The sequence below is a fragment of the Pristis pectinata genome, chromosome 17, assembly GCF_009764475.1.
Source record: "Pristis pectinata isolate sPriPec2 chromosome 17, sPriPec2.1.pri, whole genome shotgun sequence".
Classification (NCBI taxonomy): Eukaryota; Metazoa; Chordata; class Chondrichthyes; order Rhinopristiformes; family Pristidae; genus Pristis; species Pristis pectinata.
In genome coordinates, this window is record NC_067421.1 from 4,460,247 (window position 1) to 4,482,543 (window position 22,297).

General features: G+C 51.2%; 1 protein-coding gene across 2 annotated transcripts in view; it reads left to right on the plus strand.

The window, feature by feature from the left end:
* Positions 1-4,633: 4,633 nt before the first annotated feature.
* Positions 4,634-22,297, plus strand: part of LOC127579653 (SWI/SNF-related matrix-associated actin-dependent regulator of chromatin subfamily B member 1-A) — a 56,745-nt gene continuing 39,081 nt past the window's right edge. Inside the window, exons 1-4 of one of the 2 annotated variants that reach the window (XM_052032581.1) lie at positions 4,634-5,201; positions 9,358-9,469; positions 18,177-18,285; positions 21,993-22,130. In XM_052032581.1, coding sequence (XP_051888541.1) covers positions 5,091-5,201; positions 9,358-9,469; positions 18,177-18,285; positions 21,993-22,130 — 470 coding nt within the window. In that variant the 5' untranslated portion in view covers positions 4,634-5,090. Of the gene's footprint in view, positions 5,202-9,357; positions 9,470-18,155; positions 18,286-21,992; positions 22,131-22,297 lie in introns of both variants that reach the window. The other variant, XM_052032580.1, reaches the window with a different exon arrangement.

Consider the following 22,297-nt stretch of genomic DNA (forward strand, 5'->3'; position numbering starts at 1 on the left):
GGCGAATTCGTTACCTGAGAGGGTCACAGAATCCAGATGGAGGGCCGGTAGCTTGGCTTCTCCAAGCTGGAAAGTCTGGAACATCTTGGCGTGGACCAAATGCTGGCCTTTTAGGTCGACCAGGAGGCAGTTGGCTCGTAGGAAATCTGCCCCTAGTAGTGGCTGTGACACCGCTGCCAACGTGAAAGTCCAAGTGAAACGGCTGGACCCGAAACGCAGTGGGATAGTTCGAATACTGGTGCCATTTGCAGCGGTGAGTTCGGGGCCTGGGACCGCATTAAGAGTGTCCATGTTCGAGGGGGGAAGTACACTGACTTTAGCCCCGGTGTCTACCAGGAAGCGCCGTCCGGAGTGTTGGTCCCAGAGGTACAGGAGGCTGTCTCGCTGGCCAGCCACCGTTTCCCGGAAAAGCACATGGTGGACGGCAGCGCCTGAACCCCATCTTTGGTGATAGAAACACCATTGTTCCGAACTTGCGCCTTTTTCCCCCGTGGGTCTCGACAGCTTTGGTTGCGGGGCCTGGGCTTTGGGGCGCGCGCTTGTGGCTAGGCCGATGGAGGCTGCTCCACGTTGCTTACTCTGCCAAAGGACGTCTGCTTTAGCCGCGACCCTGCGTGGGTCATTGAAATCCTCACTCGCGAGGAGGAGGCGAATGTCCTCTGGCACTTGCTCAAGGAACAACTGTTCAAATAAAAGGCACAGTTTATGGCCGTCCATAAGTGCCAGCATATAATTCATGAGCTCAGATGGCGTGCAGTCGCCCAGACCGTCCATGTGTAGGAGCCGCGCGGCCTGTTCGTGGCGGGAGAGTCTGAAGGTACGGATCAGGAGCGCCTTAAGCTTAGTGTACCTGTCCTCCGTTGGTGGCTGGCATAGGAAGTCGATGATCTGGCCTGCGTGTCCTGGTCGAGCACGCTGACCACGTAGTAGTATCGCGTGGCGTCGGCTGTAATGTCTCTGATATTGAACTGGGCCTCAGCCTGCTCGAACCAAACGTGGGGCTGAGTGGCCCAGAAAGTCGGGAGCTTCAGAGAGACCGCGCTGTGCGAGTTGCTCGAACTCGTGGCTGGTCGCTGAGTCACTGGCTCCAGATGCCATCTGGAATGTTGGGGTCACCAATGTAACCGCACACAATGCGCTACTAAAGGAACACATGGAGGCAGAGAGTGCCGAACTCAAAAATCCTTTACTGATTCAGAATTGCACACTTAAATCTCCCATCCCATGGGTCCCTGCTACCCGCGGGGCGGACGTGACGTCCGACTCTTCCTGGAGGGTCCGCCCCGAGCGGGTAGTTCCAAACACGCTACCACGTGTCTGCCTGCGGCTCCTGATGGCGGTTCAAGTCCCACGTGTGTGGGCCACCACACCGGATTAGTACGTTGATGGGTGGGTTGGTAAGTTTGCAGACGATACCAAGATTGGTGGAGTTGTGAATAGTGTAGAAGACTGGCGACGGATACAGCGTGATATAGATCAGCTGCAGATGTGGGCAGAGAAGTGGCAGATGGAGTTTAACCCAGATAAATGTGAGGTGTTGCACCTTGGTAGGACTAATGTCAAGAGGCCGTACACTCTTAAGGGCAAGACCCTAAACAGTGTTGAAGAGCAGAGAGACCTTGGGGTGCAAGTCCATGGCTCATTAAAAGTGGCTACACAGGTAGATAGGGTGGTTAAGAAGGCTTATGGAATGCTTGAATTCATTAATCGAGGTATTGAGTATAGGAGTCAGGAAGTTATGTTGCATCTCAAGAGAACTCTGGTTAGGCCACATTTAGAGTACTGCGTGCAATTCTGGTCACCTCACTAGTGGAAGGATGTCAAGGCTTCAGAGAGGGTGCAGAGGAGGTTTACAGGATGCTGCCTGGATTAGAGGTCATGTGCTTGTCAGCAGAGGCTGGACAAACTTGGGCTCTTTTCTCTGGAGCGGTGGAGGCTGAGTGGTGATCTGTTGGAGGTGTATAAAATTATGAGGGGCATTGATAGGGTGGACAAGCAATTTTTTTTTCCCATTATTGAGCGATCCAATACTAGAGGGCATGCATTTAAGGTGAGAAGGGGGTAGGTTCAGAACAGACATGAGGGGTACGTTTTTTTACTGAGAGAGTGGTGGATGCCTGGAATGAGTTGCCTGATAGACTGGTGGAGGCAAGCTCATCGAGGGCTTTTAAGAGGGGCTTGGATGGGCACATGAATGAGGGATATGGGCATTCTGTAGGTAGGAGGGATTAGCCATGTCGGCACAACATTGTGGGCCAAAGGGCCTGTTCTGTGCTGTACTGTTCTATGTAATTCCCCTAATACAATGAACTCCAGCCTCTTATGTGGCACCTTACCAAATGCCTTCTGGAAATTCAATACAGCTCGACAGGTTCCCAGATTGTAACGTCCTCAAAGAATCTCAGACAACTTTGTCAAACATGATTTTCCTTTCACAAATTCACTTTTATTGAATAATGGAGTTATTTTTGCTGGTTCTTGTCTGAAACTCACCAATATACTTTTGATACTGTTCCAGGCTCTCTGCTGTATTAAACTCCATGTCTAACCCAAGCTTTGCTATTTGCCTTATGCTCCCCTCCCTCCACCTTATCACCCAAGGTGCTCTAGATCTGATAGCCCTATCCTTTTCTTTTTGAGAAATTCACTCTGGATCCCTTGCATTTCCTTCTTGAGTGCATCCCATCAAGTGACTGTTTCCACTCCACTTTTGATACATTACTTCATCAGTCAAGTAAAATCAACTCTACCCCAGTTAAGAATCTTTACACTCATTTTATCTCCATCATTTTCAATAATAATGCTAAATTTAACTGAATTATGATTTCTAGAACAAAAGCAGCTCTCCAGGGTTGCTCTTTCTACCCGCCAGGTTCATTCCTACCTAAGTTGTTAGGCTTGCTACACTGGCTATAAATGTTTGCCTAAATGAAGTTCAGGAACTCTGTGCTCTGTATGGATTTTACATTAATCTTCTCCCAAGTAATTGAAGTCCCCCACTTTGTACTTCGTCAGAAATGTGCCTATATACTTATTTTGGTCTGTGGGAATGTCAACAGTCCCCTCCCACCAGTCTGACTGCCCCTTGCTACTTGGCTTCAGTTGATGATCCTTTTAGTTATCCCTTCTGTGACAATCTCATCAACCAACACTAGTGTCACTCATCCTCCTCTTTCACCCCTTCTCTACCTTGTTTGAAAACCCCAGGGACATTAATCTTGCCATCCTGCCCTTCTTTAAGTCATGTTTAGTAAGAGGTGAAATATTATCCTTACACATCAAGTGCCTGTGATCACTTGTCTTGTTCACAAGACTTCATACTTTTGGATATACATCATGTGCACACCCAACTCCATTTTGTCTAATTTCCAATCTTTATTTGTGCTGCCTTTCAAACTCCCACCTTTTTTTTTGTTTTTCATTGCCGCTTTTCTGCTGCTAAACCATTGTTCTTCTCCCACCAAGCTAGGGACAGGCCAACCCTCCCTAACAGACCCTACAAACCTGTCCAGGAGGATACTGGCCCCGCCTCTCATGTGCTGCAATCCATCTGGTTAGTATGGATCCCACCTTCCAGAATCTAGTTCATTGCCCCAAAAATTGTCCTTCTATTTCTTTATGCACTGGCAAGTAGCATCAGGATTAATCCAGAGATTACCGTTCCACTTCTAACTTCGGAATCTCTTCCCTCCCTCCCTGATTCCTGAAGGAACCTGCATGTTTTTCTTCCTATTTCATTGATCCTGTTGTGGAATTTATGCAAGCATAATCCTGCATCATATCAAAGCAACATGGTCCCACTGGTGACAATACATCGAACAAGAACAGTACAGCACCAGAACTGCCCACAATATCTGTGCTGACTATGATGCCAATCCAAACTAATCCCATCTGGCTGCACATGGTCTATAGCTCTCAATTTCCTGCTTGACCATGTGTCTGTCTAAATGCTTCTTAAACATTGCTGTTGTGTCCGCTTGCATCATCTCCCCAGCAGCAGATCCCAGGCACCCACCAGTCTCTGTGTAAAATAATTTGCCTCACAAATCTCCTTTAAACTTCCCCCTCTCAGCTCTCGTATTTAACATTTCCACTTTGGGAAAAAGACTCTGATCATCTACCTTATCTACTCACCTCATAATTTTATAAACCTTTATCAGGATGCTCCTTAACCTCAAACTCCAGAGAAAACAATTCAAGTTTTTTCAAACTATGTTCAAATCATCGTGAATACTCTTTAATTCAGGCAACATCCTGGTGAAGCTCTTCTGCACCCTCTCCAATGTCTCCGCATCCTTCCTGTGATGTGGCAACCGGAACTGCACACAATATTCCAAATGTGATTTAACTGAAGTGTTATACAACTGCAACATGACCTCCTGAATTTTATACTCAATGCCTTGATCGATGAAGTAGCCATACACCTCCGTTACCACCCTATCCACTTGTGTTGCCACTTTCAGGGAGCTATGAGCTTGCACCTGGAGATCCTCAGTACCTCAATGCTCCTCAGGGTCCTGTCATTCACTGTACACTTTTCTCTTAAATTTGACCTCCCAAAGTACACCACCCCACACTTGTCCGGATGAAACGCCAACTGCCATTTCTCCGCCTATATTTCCAACTCTTCTCTTCCCTGTTGAGCGTCTGACAACCTTCCTCCCTCTCCACCTGTGCAGTCCACGTTACCTGGAGAACTGCATTCTGCACCAACTCCATGCACTTGCGTCTGGTGTGAGCGGCCTGGCTGCCTTTCCCCCGTGGCTCGGTGCAGGTGCCGATGATGCAGCAGCTGGGACTCCGCCGGTTGTTGAGGGACCGGGACCGGGACCGGGACGGGTCCCCACAACAGGGGAGGGCAGGACGGCAGCACAAACCCACACATCACGGTCACTCCCATCGGCGTCCGGGCCCGGCTTCTGCTGTCCCTGGGTCTGCATTAGTCACAGAGGGTGTTCATTCGGCCCGTCCGCTGCCGTCCCGCCGCTCGCACCGGGCCTGACCGGTGCCGTGGCCCGAGCCGGGCCCCGCGTCCCCGCCGCCTCCGTCCCCCAGGCCCCGGGCCCGTGTTCCGGCCGGCGGGTTGGCGCATGCGCGCGGGCGGGCGCGGAGGGAAGATGGCGCTGAGCAAGACGTTCGGGCAGAAGCCGGTGAAGTTCCAGCTGGAGGAGGCGGGGGAGTGGTTCATGATCGGCTCCGAGGTGGGTGTGGGGGGGGTGGCGGGTGATTCATTATCGGTTCATGATGGGGGGAGGATGTGATCGGCTCGGGGCCGGGACGAACCCCACCAACACTCCCTCCCCTACCCCACCTTCCCCCCCCTCCCTCCTCCCCTCCCCCCTCCCCCCCTCCTCCCTCCCCCCTCCCCTCCCTCCCCCCTCCCCTCCCCCCCTCCCCTCCCCCCCTCCTCCCTCCCCCCTCCCCTCCCCCCTCCTCCTCCCCCCCTCCCCCCCTCCTCCCCCCCTCCTCCCTCCCCCCCTCCTCCCTCCCCCCTCCCCCCCTCCCCCCTCCCCCCTCCCCCCCTCCCCCCTCCCCCTCCCCCTCCCCCTCCCCCTCCCCCCTCCCCCCTCCCCCCCCCCCCCTCCCCCCTCCCCCCTCCCCTCCCCCCTCCCCTCCCCCCTCCCCCCTCCCCTCCCCCCCTCCTCCCTCCCCTCCCCCCCTCCTCCCTCCCCCCCTCCTCCCTCCCCTCCCCCCTCCTCCCTCCCCCCTCCTCCCTCCCCTCCTCCTCCCTCCCCTCCCCTCCCCCCTCCCCTCCCCTCCCCTCCCCCCTCCCCCCTCCCACTCCCCCCTCCCCTCGCCCCCCTCCCACTCCCCCCTCCCGTCCCACCTCCCCTCCCCTCCCCCTTCCCCCCTCCCCTCCCCCTCCCCCCTCCCCTCCCCTCCCCCTTCCCCCCTCCCCTCCCCCTTCCCCCCTCCCCTCCCCTCCCCCTTCCCCCCTCCCCTCCCCCTTCCCTTCCCCCCCTCCCCCTTCCCCCTTCCCCCCCTCCCCCTTCCCCCTTCCCCCCTCCCCTTCCCCCCCTCCCCTTCCCCCTTCCCCCCTCCCCCCCTCCCCTTCCCCCTTCCCCCCTCCCCCCTCCCCCCTCCCCTTCCCCCTTCCCCCCTCCCCTTCCCCCTTCCCCCCCTCCCCCTTCCACCCCTCCCCCTTCCCCCCTCCCCCCTCCCCTTCCCCCCTCCCCCTCCCCCTCCCCCCCTCCCCCTCCCCCCCTCCCCTTCCCCCCTCCCCTTCCCCTTCCCCCCCTCCCCTTCCCCCCTCCCCCCCTCCCCCCTCCCCCCTCCCCTTCCCCCTTCCCCCCTCCCCCTTCCCCCCTCCCCCCTCCCCCCTCCCCCTTCCCCCCTCCCCCCTCCCCCCTCCCCCTTCCCCCCTCCCCCTTCCCCCCTCCCCCCTCCCCCTTCCCCCCTCCCCCCTCCCCCTTCCCCCCTCCCCCTTCCCCCCTCCCCCCTCCCCCTTCCCCCCTCCCCCTTCCCCCCTCCCCCCTCTCCCTCCCTATCCCTCCCCTCCCTATCCCTCCCCTCCCTCTCCCTCCCCTCCCTCTCCCTCCCCTCCCTCTCCCTCCTCCTCCTCCCCCCTCCCCTCCTCCTCCTCCCCCCTCCCCTCCTCCTCCTCCCCCCTCCCCTCCTCCTCCTCCCCCCCTCCCCTCCTCCTCCTCCCCCCCCTCCCCTCCTCCTCCTCCCCCCCTCCCCTCCTCCTCCTCCCCCTCCCCCCTCCCCCCTCCCCCCTCCCCCCTCCCCCTCCCCCCTCCCCCTCCCCCTCCCCCCTCCCCCTCCCCCCTCCCCTCCCCCCTCCCCCTCCCCCCCTCCCCCTCCCCCTCCCCCCCTCCCCCTCCCCCTCCCCCTCCCCCTCCCCCTCCCTCCCCCCCCCTCCCCCCCCTCCCTCCCTCCCTCCCCTCCTCCCCTCCCCCTCCCTCCCCCTCCCCCTCCCTCCCCCTCCCTCCCCCTCCCCCTCCCTCCCCCTCCCTCCCCCTCCCCCTCCCTCCCTCCCCCTCCCCCTCCCTCTCCCTCCCCCTCCCCCTCCCTCTCCCTCCCCCTCCCCCTCCCTCCCTCCCCCCCTCCCTCACCCCCCTCCCCCTCTCCCTCCCCCCCTCCCCCCTCTCCCTCCCCCTCCCCCCCTCCCCCCTCTCCCTCCCCCTCCCCCCCTCCCCCCTCTCCCTCCCCCCCTCCCCCCTCTCCCTCCCCCCCTCCCCCCTCTCCCTCCCCCCTCCCCCCTCCCCCCTCTCCCTCCCCCTCCCCCCTCTCCCTCCCCCTCCCCCCTCTCCCTCCCCCTCCCCCCTCCCCCTCCCCCTCCCCCCTCTCCCTCCCCCCTCCCCCTCCCCCTCTCCCTCCCCATTCCCCTCCCCCCCTCCTCCCCTCCCTCCCCCCCTCCTCCCCTCCCTCCCCCCCTCCCCCCCCTCCCCTCCCTCCCCTCCCTCCCTCCCCTCCCTCCCTCCCCTCCCTCCCTCCCTCCCCTCCCTCCCTCCCCTCCCTCCCTCCCCTCCCTCCCCCCCTCCCTCCCCCCCCTCCCTCCCCCCCCTCCCTCCCCCCTCCCCTCCCCCCCCCTCCCCCCTCCCCTCCCCTCCCTCCCCCCTCCCCTCCCCTCCCTCCCCCCTCCCCTCCCCTCCCTCCCCCCCTCCCCTCCCCTCCCTCCCTCCCCCCCTCCCCTCCCCTCCCTCCCTCCCCCCCTCCCCTCCCCTCCCTCCCTCCCTCCCCTCCCCTCCCCCCTCCCCCCTCCCCCCTCCCCCCCCTCCCTCCCCCCCTCCCTCCCCCCTCCCCCCCTCCCTCCCCCCTCCCCCTCCCCCCCTCCCTCCCCCCTCCCCCTCCCCCTCCCCCCGCTTCCCCCCTCCCCCCTCCCCTCCAACCCCCCCATCATCACCCCCCATCCCCCCCACCGGTTCATGATGGGGAGGGATCATGATCGGCTCAGGTGGGGTCCGGGACTGACCCCCTCCCCTCCCCCCCTTCCCCCCTCCCCCCCCTCCCCCCCTCCCCTCCCCCCTCCCCCCCCTCCCCCCTCCCCCCCCCCTCCCCCCCCCCCCCTCCCCCCCCCCCTCCCCCCCCTCCCCTCCCCCCCCCTCCCCTCCCCCCCCTCCCCTCCCCCCCCCTCCCCTCCCCCCCCCTTCCCTCCCCCCCCCTCCCCTCCGATCAATGATCAAAGTGAAATGAAAAGCAAATTTGAGTTGCTGAAGTAGGCCTGCTTCTGCACGGTAAACATTCAACACATCTAAAAATTTGTATTTGGAATTGAGAGTTTTCTTTTTGACTGCTTTGCACCTAGTTCTGTGAGTGCTGGCAACTTCTAGTATCTTGGCACATTGTTTTGTATGTTAGATTACAGCAACATCCCAGCTAGAGCCGAACACACAAATGTACTTGAGTGAGAAGGGCTCAGCAGCAGGAATTGTGCTGTGACTGCCAGCAATTAGCTTGGATAAAAGATTACTGGTTTTGTACTGCACCGGGCATCGAGGGAGCTTTGCTAATTTACCACTGGGAAAATATAATGATTACATCACTGTTCATGAGTGACATTTGTATGTTTTCCTATCAAAGCAGTTTGTTCCTCATCCACTTGGTATTATACAGGCAAACCACCAAAAAAAAGTAAATCAGGAGCACATTGCACCTTTTGTGAGGATGTCAGATGTGCTGTGACAGGTTGCAGTTTAAAGGTGTATTTTATTATTTGGACCAACAGAATGGTGCAACAGGGAGCGTTGTGTTATCAGTGGTTAAGTGTGGGCTTGCGTGTCTTCTCAGAATAAAGTTCCAACAATGATATATAAAAAAAACAGGAAGGTTGCCTTCAATGTTCTGACATGGTTTCCCTCTCTGCTATTATTACACATGATCTGGTGATTTATCACAGATTATGGTGCATGCAAATTTACTGTCAAAGTTTCCACATCACAAAAGCAACTACATTTCAGAAGGATTTTAATGGGGCAGCACTTGGGACATCCTCAGCTTGGGAACAGTCTGTATAAATGAAAACATCTTTTCTCTTTTCACATCTGTCTTTTTGTCTTTTCTTTTTGCCCTGTTAAATGATGATCCAAAATGGCAGCAGTCATAGGGTCATACAGCATGGAAACAGGCCCTTTGGCCCAACTGGTCCATGCTGACCAAGATTCCCATTCAATCTAGTCACATTTGCCCGCATTTGGCCCATATTCCTTGGAACCTTTCCTATCCATGTGCCTATTCAAGTGCCTTTTAACTGTTGTTAATGTACCTGGCTCAACCATTTCCTCTGGCAGCACATTCCACTGACCACTCTCTGGCTGAAAAAGTTGCCCCTCAGGTTCCTATTAAATCTCTCCCCTTTCACCTTAAACCTATGCCCTCTAGTTCTTGAGTCCTCCTTGTGGTCTGTCTCTGTTTTAGGTGGGTAACTACTTGCGCATGTTTAGGGGTTCCTTGTACAAGCGGTATCCATCTCTTTGTCGGCGACTGGCCACCGTTGAAGAAAGGAAGAAAATTGTAGCATCGTCACACGGTAGGTCTGACTGTTGAAACGTTGCCTTTTACAGTGCATGTTGCTGGGCTGGGCTGAGCTGCTCTTGTTGGGCCAGCTTTGAATTTGTTACACAGTATTTATTCTCTCCATTTGCCCCGCACCCCTCACTCCTCACCTGAAGTGCTGCTGGGTTGCAGACTAGTACCCTGTCGGAAATGCAGCCAGCTGGTTCTTTGTGTGAGCGGATGAGCATGATGGAGTTCATGGCTAGATCCCAAGTCACCTCTTACTTTTGCCATGAGCCAACTTTCTCAAACAGGAGTCACCTGTGAACTCCAGTGGCTCACCTGTGAACTCCAATGAGGGGAAAGTGACTGCCCCAGGTGCCTGAGTAAAAATGAATGAGAATCAAGGGAGAAATCTTCTGGTTGGTGTTAGTGGAGATCAGATACCTTGGCAAAAATACACTGCTGTCCACTGGGCAATGTCCCAAGTTGTCATTTTTAGCTGCTTCATCAATGACATTCATGCACTCGAGCCTGTGCCATCATTCAATGGGATCATGGCTGATCCGACGTTCCTCAGGTCCATGTTCCTGCCCTTTCCATGTTACCCTTGATTTCCTCATTGATTATAAATTTATCAATTTTGGCCTTGAATATACCCACAAGTTCTGCTCCCAGTGGTACAGAGTCCCAAAGTCTCTCAAATTCTTCCTCATGTCTGTCTTAAATGGGTGTCCCCTGACCATGGCCTCTGGTTCTAACGTCTCCCTGGGTTAGAAGGGTCTGTTTCTGCATTGTCTGACTCTGTGACTATTACAGGTAATAAATCTATTATCTTGGTAGCTAGTTAGAGTAATGAAGTCATACAGCAAAGAAACAGGCCACCATGTCCATGCCACCCATCTACACTAATCCATTTACCTGCACTTGGCCCTTAACCCTCTGTCTTAGTGACTTTAGAGCTCTTTGAGATACTTAAATATTGTGAAAATACTTATCTCCACCACTACTTCAGGCAGTGTGTTCCAGGTTCCAATCACCCTCTGGATGGAAAAGTTCTTCCTCAGGAAGTTGCCCTAAACTCATAGTTTTGGACATCTTTCGTAAGGGGAAAAGTTTCTCACCAACCACCCTATCTATGCCCCTCATAATTTTATACAACTGTTACCTTGTCCCCACTTCACCACCTCTGCTCCAAGAAAACAAACCCAGCTATCGAGTCTCTCCTCATAATTGAAACATTCCATTCCAGGCAACACCAATGCCCTGACGAATCTCCTCTGCACTGCCTCCACTGCAATCATGATCTTTCCATTGTCTGCTGACCAAAACTGCACACACTGTGGCCTAACCAATGTTGTCTAAAGTTTTTCCAAGATCTCCCTGCTCTGTGTGGAAGAGTGCCAAAGGATACAGCGAGATATAGATCAGTTGCAGATATGGGCAGAGAAATGGCAGACGGAGTTTAATCCGGCCAAGTGTGAGCTGTTGTACTTTGGGAGATCAAATGTAAAGGGACAGTACACAGTTAGTGGCAGGACTCTTAAGAACTTCGATGTACAGAGGGATCTTGGGGTCTAAGTCCTAGTTACCTGAAGGGAGGCTGCACAGGTTGGTAAAGAAGGCATTTAGCATGCTTGTCTTCATTAGTCAAGGCGTTGAATTCAAGAGTCGGGAAGCTTTATAAGACTCTGGTTCAGCCACATTTGGAGTATTGCATTTAATTCTGGTCGCCCCATTATAGGAAGGATCTGGAGGCTTTGGAGAGGGTCCAGAAGAGATTTACCAGGATGCTGTCTGGATTAGAGAGCATGTGCTATAAGGAGAGGTTGGACAAACTTGAGTTGTTTTCTCTGAAGTGGCTGAGGGGAGACCTGATAGAAGTTTACAGTGGCATGCAAAAGTTTGGGCACCCCGGTCAAAATTTCTGTTACTGTGAATAGCTATGCGAGTAAAAGATGACCTGATTTCCAAAAGGCATAAAGTTAAAGATGACGCATTTCTTTAATATTTTAAGCAAGATTCCTTTTTTATTTCCATCTTTTACAGTTTCAAAATAACAAAAAAGGAAAAGGGCCTGAAGCAAAAGTTTGGGCACCCTGCATGGTCAGTACTTAGTAACACCCCCTTTGGCAAGTATCACAGCTTGTAAACGCTTTCTGTAGCCAGCTTAGAGTCTTTCAATTCTTGTTTGGGGGATTTTCACCCATTCTTCCTTGCAAAAGACTTCTAGTTCTGTGAGATTTTTGGGCCATCTTGCATGCACTGCTCTTTTGAGGTCTATCCACAGATTTTGATGATGTTTAGGTTGGGGGACTGTGAGGGCCATGGCAAAACTTTCAGCTTGTGCCTCTTGAGGTAGTCTATTGTGGATTTTGAGGTGTGTTTAGGATCGTTATCCTGTTGTAGAAGCCATCCTCTTTTCACCTCCAGCTTTTTTTTTTACAGACGGTGTGATGTTTGCTTCCAGAATTTGCTGGTATTTAATTGAATTCATTCTTTCCTCTACCAGTGAAATGTTCCCTGTGCCACTGGCTGCAACACAAGCCCAAAGCATGATCGATCCACCCCAGAGCTTAACAGTTGGAGAGATGATCTTTTCATGAAATTCTGCACCCTTTTTTCTCCAAACATACCTTTGCTCATTGCAGCCAAAAAGTTCTATTTTAACTTCATCAGTCCATACGACTTGTTTCCAAAATGCATCAGGCTTGTTTAGATGTTCCTTTGCAACCTTCTGATGCTGAATTTTGTGGTGAGGACACAGGAAAGGTTTTCTTTTGACGGTGCACCACCACTCCAGAGTCTGCTAAATCTTCCTGAAGGTCTTTTGCAGTCAAACGGGGGTTTTAATTTGCCTTTCTATCAATCCTTGGAGCAGTTCTCTCGGAAAGTTTTCTTGGTCTTCCAGACCTCAACTTGACCTCCACTGTTCCTGTTAGAACCATAGAACACTACAGCACAGAAAACAGGCCATTCAGCCCTTCTAGTCTATGCCGAAACATTATTCCGCTAGCTCCATTTACCTGCACCCAGTCCATGACCCTCCAGACCTCTCCCGTCCGTGTATCTATCCAATTTATTCTTAAAACTCAAGAGTGAGCCCACATTTACTACATCAGGGCAGCCCGTTGAGTGAAGAAGTTCCCCCTTATATTCCCCTAAACCTTTCCCCTTTCACCTAAAGCCATGTCCTCTCGTACTTATCTCTCCTAATCTAGGTGGAAAGAGCCTACTCGCATTAACTCTGTCTATACCCCTCATAATTTTGTAAACCTCTATCAAGTCTCCCCTCATTCTTCTGCGCTCCAAGGAATGAAGTCCTAACCTGTTCAATCTTTCCCTGTAACTCAACTCCTGAAGACCCAGCAACATTCTAGTAAATCTCCTCTGCACTCTTTCAGTCTTACTGATATCCTTCCTATAGTTAGGTGAGCAGAACTGCACACAATACTCCAAATTTGGCCTGACCAATGTCTCATACAACCTCATCATAACATCCCAACTCCTATACTCAATACTTTGATTTATGAATGCCAGGATGCCAAAAGCCTTCCTTACAACCCTGTCTGCCTGTGACGTCACTTTCAGGGAATTATGTATCTGAACTTTCAGATCCCTTTGTTCCTCCGCACTCCTCAGTGCCCTACCATTTACTGTGTATGTCCTACCTTGATTTGTCCTTCCAAAATGCAACACCTCACACTTGTCTGCATTAAATTCCATCTGCCATTTTCTGGCCCATTCTTCCAGTTGGTTCAGATCCCTCTGCAAGCTTTGAAAGCCTTCCTCGCTGTCCACTACACCTCCAAACTTAGTGTCATCAGCAAACTTGCTGATCCAATTTACCACGTTATCATCTAGATCATTGATATAGACAACAAACAACAATGGCCCCAGCACAGATCCCGGAGGCACACCACTAGTCACAGGCCTCCAGTCTGAGAAACAGTCATCCACAACCACTCTCTGTCTTCTCCCACACAGCCAATTTTGAATCTGGTTTACAACCTTTCCATGGATACCTAGTGTCTGAACCTTCTGAACTAACCTGCCATGTGGGACCTTGTCAAGGGCCTTACTAAAGTCCACGTAGACAACATCCACAGCCTTTCCTTCATCTACTTTCTGTTAACTCTTTTCATTTCTTAATTACATTATAAACTGAGGAAACGGCTACCTGAAAACACTTTGCTATCTTCTTATAGCCTTCTCTTGCTTTGTGGGCATCATTTATTTTAATTTTCAGAGTGCTAGGCAGCTGCTTAGAGGAGCCCATGGCTGCTGATTGTTAGGACAAGGTTTGAGGAGTCAGGGTATTTATAAAGCTTTGAAATTTGCATCACCTGGCCTTTCTTAACGATGACTGTGAACAAGCCATAGCCCTAACAAGCTAATGAAGGTCTGAGACCTTGGTAAAAGTTACCTGAGAGCTCAAACCTCTTGGGGTGCCCAAACTTTTGCATGGTGCTCCTTTCCTTTTTTCACTCTAAAATGGTACAAAACAAAAATAATACACTAATCTTGCTTAAAATGTTGAAAAGAATGTTTCATCTTTAACTTTATGACTTTTGGAGATCAGTTCATCTTCTACTCACTTAACTATTCACAGTAACAGAAATTTTGACCACCACGGGTACCCAACCTTTTGCATGCCACTCTCCGAAGTGGCTGAGGGGAGACCTGATAGAAGTTTATAAGATTCTGAGAGGTATAGATAGAGTAGACAGCTGGTATCTTTTTCCCAGGGTTGAAATGTCTAAAACTAGAGCGTGTGCATTTAAGCTGAGAGGGGGTAAGTTTTTTTATATAGTGGGTGGTGGGCTAGAATATGCTGTCAGGGGTGGTGGTGGAGGCAGGTACGATGGATGCCCTTAAGAGGCTCTTAGGCACATGGGTGTGCAGGGAATGGAGGGATATGGATCTTGTGCAGGCAGAAGGGACTCATTTAGTTAGGCATTTAATTACTAGTTTAATTAATTTGCCACAACATTGTGGGCTGAAGAGCCTGTTCCTGTGCTATATTAGAAGCAAGAAGGTAGCTAGGGAATGAGGAGGTCCCTTCCTGGAACAAGAGGGAAACCTTTGTGTGCATCCAGCTGTGTGGTGTCCTGAATGAATACTTCATGTTAGCATTCACCAGGGAGGAGGATGGAGAGTTAATGGAGGTGACTCCCATTGCGGCTTCCTCTACATCGGTGAGACCCAAATGCAGATTGGGTGACTGCTTCGTCAAGCACCTTTGCTCCATCCACTGTGCCAGCCGGGATCTCCCGGTGGCCAGCCATTTTAACTCCACTTCCCATTTCCACACTGACATGCCTCCTCCACTCCCTGAGCAGTCTCCAACTAGGTGGCATCAACATCGAATTCTCAAACCCAGTAACCGCTCCCCTTCTGTCCCTTTTCCTCCATTTTCCTTTTTTCTCTCTTCTCCTGATCCAACTGGCCCCCATCACCCTGTCCCTTTCCCCTCCCACACCCCCCATCACCCACTCAATCCTCCTACCAGTTCCCCCTGCACCTCCCTCCCTTTATTCCACACTCCACCGTCTTTTCCTATCAGATTCCATCATCTTCAGCCCTTTATCACCTCCCAGCTTCTGATATCATTGCCACTGTCCTGCTTCCTCCTCTGTCGATCACCCCTCCTCACCTGGATCCACCCCTCACCTGCCAGCTCTTGCTTCGCCCCTCCCCCACCTCTTTATGCTGGCTATCTCCTCTCTTCCCAGTCCTGATGAAGGGTATCAACCTGAAACGTCAACCGTCTGTTTCCCTCCACAGATTGGTATTGGTTTACTATTGTCACTTGTACCGAGGTACAGTGAAAAGCTTGTCTTACAAACCGATCGTACAGGTCAATTCATTACACAGTCCAGTTACATTGAGTTACTACAGAGTACATTGAGCTAGTACAGGTTAAAAACAATAACAGAGTACAGAGTAAAATGTCACAGCTACAAGGAATGGAGGGATATGGACCTCGTGCAGGCAGAAGGGACTCATTTAGTTTCATTGTCTCATTGTCTACCTACATTGCAGGTAGGCAATAAGATGCAAGGTCATAACAAGGGACATTGTGAGGTCAAGAGTCCCATCTCATTGTATAAGGGAACCATTAAATAGTCTTATCACCGTGTCCTTGAGCCTGGTGGTACATGCCCTCAAGCTGCTGTATCTCCTGCCTGATGGGAGAGGAAAGAAGAGAGAATGACCCGGGCGGGTGGGGTCTTTGATTATGCCGGCTGCTTCACCAGAGCAGCGAGAGGTATAGACAGAGTCCGTAGAGGGGAGGGTGGTTTCCGTGACACGCTGGGCTGTGTCTACAACTCTGCAGTTTCTTGCGGTCCTGGGCAGAGCAGTTGCCATATCAAGCTGTGATGCATCCAGATAGGATGCTTTCTATGGTGCATTGATAAAAATTGATGTCAAAGGGGACATGCCAAATTTCTGTAGCCTCCTGAGGAAGTAGAGGTGCTGGTGAGCTTTCTTGGCTGTGGCATCTACGTGGTTGGACCAGGACAGGCTGTTGGTGATGTTCACTGCTAGGAACTTGAAGCTCTCAACTGTCTTGACCTCAGCACCATTGATGTAGACAGGTGCATGTACACCGTCTCCTTTCCTGAAGTCAATGACCAGTTCTTTTGTTTTGCTGACATTGAAGGAAAGGTTGTTGTCATGACACCATGTCAGTAAGCTCTCCATCTCCTTCCTGTACTCCGACTCATTGTCATTTGGGATATGGCCCACTACGGTGGTGTCATCTGCAAACTCATAGATGGGGTTAGAGCAGAGTCTGGCCACGTAGTCATGAGTAGGGAGTAGAGTAGGGGGCTGAGGATGCAGCCAATGTTGAGGACCAGATGCCGCCTGACCTGCTGAGTTCCTCCACCACTTTTTTTGTGTTGCTCCAGATTCCAGTGTCTGTAGTGTCTTGTGTCTCCTTTAGAGAGATATGGGCCAAAAGCTGGAAAATGGGACTAGCTTAAATGGGTATCTTGGTCGTCATAGACCAGTTGGGCCTGTTTCCGTGCTGTATGACTCTCTGACTATGAATCTAAACTTTGATAACAAGCCACATCGGGAGATATTGCAGCAGAGGGCCAGAAGCTTGTGTACAGCGATAGGTAAAGCAGGAAGAGTGTTGTGGAGGGGGTGCATTGTGGAGCTTGTGGTGTGGGCAGTGGAAGGCATGGTGGAGTGACTACGTTCAGCAATAACCCAGGGGTCAGAATTTGAAGTTCGTAGATAAACAGTAATGGAGCTGTACAACACAGAAAGGGGCTCTTCAGTCACCACGTCCAGTCCCAGCCTGTTGCCCATCTGTACTAATCCCAGTGGCCCACATTAGGATGTTATCTTTTGTTCCTCTCTAAATGCCTGTTACATGTAGTAATTGTATCTGTCTTCACTACATCCTCTGGCAGAGTGTACCTGACATCAATGGCACTATCTCTACAAAAAATTTACCCCACAGATTTAATACCTCTCTCCTTAAATTTGTGCCCTCTTGTTTTTGATACCCATATCACAGGAAAAGGATTTTGATAATCTACCGTCTATGGCTCTCATAATCAGCCTCCTTCACTCCAGTGAAAACAAGCCCAGCTGATCCAATCTCTTCCCATAACTAAAGTCCTCCAATCCAGGCAACATCCTGGTGAATCTCCTCTGCACTCTCTCCAGCACAACCACATCCTTCCTATAGTGTAGTGACCAGAACTGCACACAATATTCTAAGTGCAGTCTAACCAATGTTACGTAAAGTTGCAAAATAACGTCCCAATTTTCATTTTCTATTGCTCTGACCTATGAAGGCAAGCATGCCAAATGCTGCCTTCACCCTATCGACCTGTGTTGCCACTTTCCGGGAATTATGGACTTGCATCCCAAGGTCTCCTTGTTCATCAACATTCCTTACTCCCCTACCATTTACTGTGTATGTCCTTACCCCTATTTGACTTCTCAGAATGCATCACCTCACACTTGTTGAGGTAAGTTCTGTCCACTAATGCTCCGCCCAACTTTCAATCAAATCTATATCCTTAGACAACCTTCCTCGCTATCCATAGCACCATCAACTTTTGTGTCATCCACAAACTAAAGGTTGTAGGATTGGCTACTCGAGGTTGGAGGTTATGGATACTGGGAATGAGGAGGCCTCAGATAACAAGAATGAGAATGTTTTCAAATTGAGGCAAGCTAGTGGTGTAACCTGTCTTTTTGCAAGTTGGATCACTTTAAATTCACGCAGCGTAGAATGAGTGAAGCTGTCCAGGAATGTGCTAGTCTAGTGAAGGCCAGAGGTGACAAAGCATGAATGATGGATCAGTACCTGGAGGTGAGAGGAAGGGATGGGGTCAGATGATGACCTGGTGGAAATGTGGTTGCAGCTTCTCTTGGGGTAAATGGTGACGTCAAGATTGCAAGTAATTTGCTGCTACCCTTGGCCAGTGATCCACAGCTGCCAAGGAATGGAAGCAGACCACAGAGATGGGAGGTTTGTGGAGGGAAACATGAGAGAGATTGTCACTGTTGCTCACTCTGTAGTCCTCAGGCCTTGGGGCAGGAGACCCTCTTTATTCTGAGCTGCTGAAGAGAGGCATTAAGTACAATTGAGGGGCTAAAATATCCAACTCTACAAAGCTTTCAATTTCAGAACTTTTGATTAAAAGCTACATTTCAAGTATTTATGTTGTGTTTTTTTAATTGATCAGATCATGGTTATACCACTTTAGCTACCAGTGTGACGCTTCTTAAGGCTGTGGAAGTTGAAGAAATCCTGGAAGGTAACGATGAAAAGTACAAGGCCATCTCAATCAGCACGGAACCCCCCTCCTATCTCAGGTATAGCCAGTACTTCACATTGTCTAACCCACCATCATTTGTCTCAAATGTTATCTGTGTCCAATAATGGTCTAGTCCAGATTGAAACATCTCAGCTGCTGTACCTAACACTGCCCCAGTGTGGGAAATAGGATATTGACCTTTCTCAAACACTGACATATTCCTGTACACTACAGACCCAATCCTGACCTCATTCTTGGGAATTGTTTGTCGCTAATGTAGTCCCAATGCAGACTGACGCATCACCAATCTCGTGCATTGTTTGTCCTATACACCACCTTACTTTTTCCACACACTTAGGGTGATATCTGTATCTGGTCCAACCTGCCTGTCACCTTTCAGCCCTTCTCAGTCCACCGATCACCTCAGATTTGTGTCTCACTACTCCCCCTCTCCTCTTTATATGGGCCATCTCTACTCTCAGTCCTGATGCAGGGCTTTGACCCGAAACATGGATAATTCCTTTCCTCCCACCCGTTCTCAAATTCACGTGGACCATTTCTGACACTTCTCACCTTTTTCTAGATCTCTGTCTCCATCTCAGGAGACAAACTATTCACTTTTATTTACCATAAACCCACTGACTCCCACAGCTACATAGACCACACCTCTTCCCACCCTGTCTCTTGTAAGGATGCCATCCCTTTCTCCCATTTCCTCTGTCTCTGCTGCACCTGCTCTCAAGACGAGGCTTTCTGTTCCAGGACATCTGACGTGCTCCTTTGTCAGGAAATGTGACTTCCCTTCTGCTGTGGTTGACGCAGCCCGCTCTCGCATCCCCTCTGTTTCTCGCACTTCTGCTGTCACTGCACTTCCCTCCGAACAGAATCAGAATCAGAGGTTCATTTTCACTGACTTGTATGACATGAAGTTTGTTGTTTAAAATTACTAGAAGAACAGAATACAGTTAGAGTTTCCCTAGTCTTCACTTTTCACCCTGTAAGCCTGCACATAACATGTATCCAGCAGAACAGCTTTCCTCATTTCCGCCAGCCACATGTTCTGCTCCCCATCTCTCTCCACCTTCCACAGGGACCACTCTGTCCCTGAATCCCTGGTCTGTTCATCCTACCTGGCCCACCGATCCCTGACCCCTGGCACTTTCCCCTGCAGTTGCAGGAGGTGTAGCACGTGTCCCTACATCTCCTCCCTGACCACCATCCAGGGACCTAAACAGCCCTTCCAGGTGAGGAAGAGATTCACGTGCACCTCCTCCAACTTGTCCATTGCATTCGGTGCTCCCAATGTGGCCTCCTCGGCGAGACCGAGCGCAGACTGGGTGACCGTTCTGTGCAGACCACTCACGTTTGGTCCGCAGTGGCCATCCAAAGCTCCCAGATGTGTGCCTTTGCAATTCCCCTTCCCATTTCCGCACTGGCCTGTCCATCCTCGGCCTTCACTACCAGGATGAGGCCCAATGCAACGTAGAGGAACAACATCTCGTATTCCGCCCGGGGAGTCTACAACCAATGGTATGAACACTGAGTTTAATAATTTTAGGTGACGGTCCCCTCTGGTAATTCTACCCCCACCCCCCACCTCCTTCTCTCCTTCTAATCCTCCGGTTCTCCCATTTTTGTCCCCTTTTCCACATTCCCCCTCCTCCAGCTCCCCATCACCCATCTTCGTCCCCCTCCCCCTCCTGGTTCCATGCACCTACTACACACACAGTTCACCCACAGGCTCCTCCCCCACCCCCCCAATCTGCTTCTGGTCCCATCTGCCAATGGTTCCCATTCTCACCTCCGTTACAGTCCACCACTGGCAGCCCTTTGTGTTCATGCTTGCGTGTCTCCCTCCAGCAGCTGTCCACCTTCACCCTCCCCTACCCCACCTCTCTCCATCTGTACTCTCTCTGTCTGCCTCCATCTGTCATTCACCCACCACTGTCTCCCAACCCCACCCCTGCTCCCCTCCCGTACTTGGCACAACCTGCCTGTCATCTTTCACACCTCCTCCATCCACCTTGGACTCCTGCCTAACCACTTCCCTTCTCCTCTTTATACTGACCATCTCCCCTCTCTACTCTCAGTCCTAAAACGCCAACAATTCCTTTACCCCCACCCCCACCATAGATGCTTCCTGACCCACTGAGTTCCTCCAGCAGATTGTGTTGCTTCAGATTCCAGCATCTGTGGTCTCTTGTGTCTCTGCTGTATCTAATAGTGTCTGAGTTTAGTACAGGCACACATGTACACACAAACCCATTCCCCAGTTCAATTAATTTCTCATATATTTTTTATTTCTGTATGATATGGAAAGAGGCCATTCAGATCTTTGAGGGTTTACTGGATCGCAGAACAACCCCATCTCATCATCTCACCTGTTTCCCAGAAGTGTATTCTCTTAGACATGCCGCATGGATTCCTCCTCTACCCCCTGACACACCAGGGACAATTTTTAGTGGCCAATTAACTGACCAACCTGTTCATCTTTGATGTGTGGGAGGAAACCGGAGAACTGGGGCAAACTTATGCCATCAGAGGAAGAATGTGCAAACTCCACACTGACAGTGGCAGAAGTCAGAATCAAAGCTGGGTGGCCGAAGGTGTGGGACAGCTGCACTATTTGCAGCACCACTCTATCACCCTGTTTGTGTTTTATGTTGTCTCAGTACAATCCACACCAACCCACATCCATCTCACTGTTTTCTGTAACTAACACTGCCCGAGTACTGATATTCTTAAGACTTCCTTAAAAAGATGAAAACATACCCATAGCTTCCTGGGAACTTGTGGCCTGTGGCTGCTCGAAGTTGAGCACAAGCATTCGGACTGGCACTGAGAACCCTGAGTATATTCGTCAGGAGCGCAGGGAAACCCAGTGTAAATAAAGGAAGAACAACCTGCCATGTCCAGGATCTCTTACCCTGGTCAGAAGGTGTGGGACAGCTGCACTATCTGCAGCACCACTCTAGGTGTGTCTGTGCTTCCCCAGTCCACAGAACTGGAATGGAAGCGTTATCATTGATCCCTGTATCCCCACATTGAACTTGTGTATCTCAATTTGTTCCAGTATCTGTGTGGCGCACTCACATACTAACCCATCACCGATCTCGGTTTGTGTGTGTATCTAACCTTGATGCAGTACATTGGAGGCTCCCTCAGATCCTATCTGCAACACTGCACAGTATTGTAGGCACCCACTCACAACCATCATTCATCTCCCATACTGTCTGTTTTTAATACTGTTCCAATATAGTACTTATCACCTGTCTTGGATGCTGTATCTCACCCTATCTAATGCAGTAAACACTGACCCATCAGCCATCTCCAGTCTTGCCTATTCCTAACACTGCCCCACAGTGTACAAACTAGTTATATTAATGGTGGGTGATGAGCAGTAGGGCTGATGATTCATTTTTATAAAGTGGTAGAATTAAAGAGAATTAACAATAACTGGTGGGATTAATGATCACTTAATTCCAACTGTTAGAACAAATGGTGGCCAGTACCAACTTGTATGATCAGTGCAGGCTAATGCCGACAGGGTTTATGTAGTGCTGACTGGTAGAATTCATGTTTTATACTTTCTTGCTGGGTTTAATTAATCCTAACTAGTACAGTTAATTGTGCTTAGTATTGGTTAATAGGATTCTTGCATAAGGAATTCACCCTCAAACAGAAGCCTATCACATGAATCGTGTTCTGACCCTGGACAACTCCTGTACCCTTGTAATGGGAATTCTCCCCTTTGTGTTTGATCAGAGAGCAAAAGGCAAAACGCAACAACCAGTGGGTGCCCACCCTGCCCAACAGCTCGCATCACCTGGACGCAGTGCCGTGTTCCACAACCATCAACCGAAACCGAATGAGCCGGGATAAGAAGAGGACGTTCCCTCTCTGGTGAGTGTTGGTGGACTTAACGTTGACTTTGCCAAGGCCCTCGAGCTTGCTTGACTGTATTTCTCTGGCTTCGTTCTTCTGGACGGAACAGAAACTCAAAAATCTCAAATTGAATTCTTCTGTGACCAGTTATGATTCATAAAGTAAATTAGTGATTTGTAAATGGC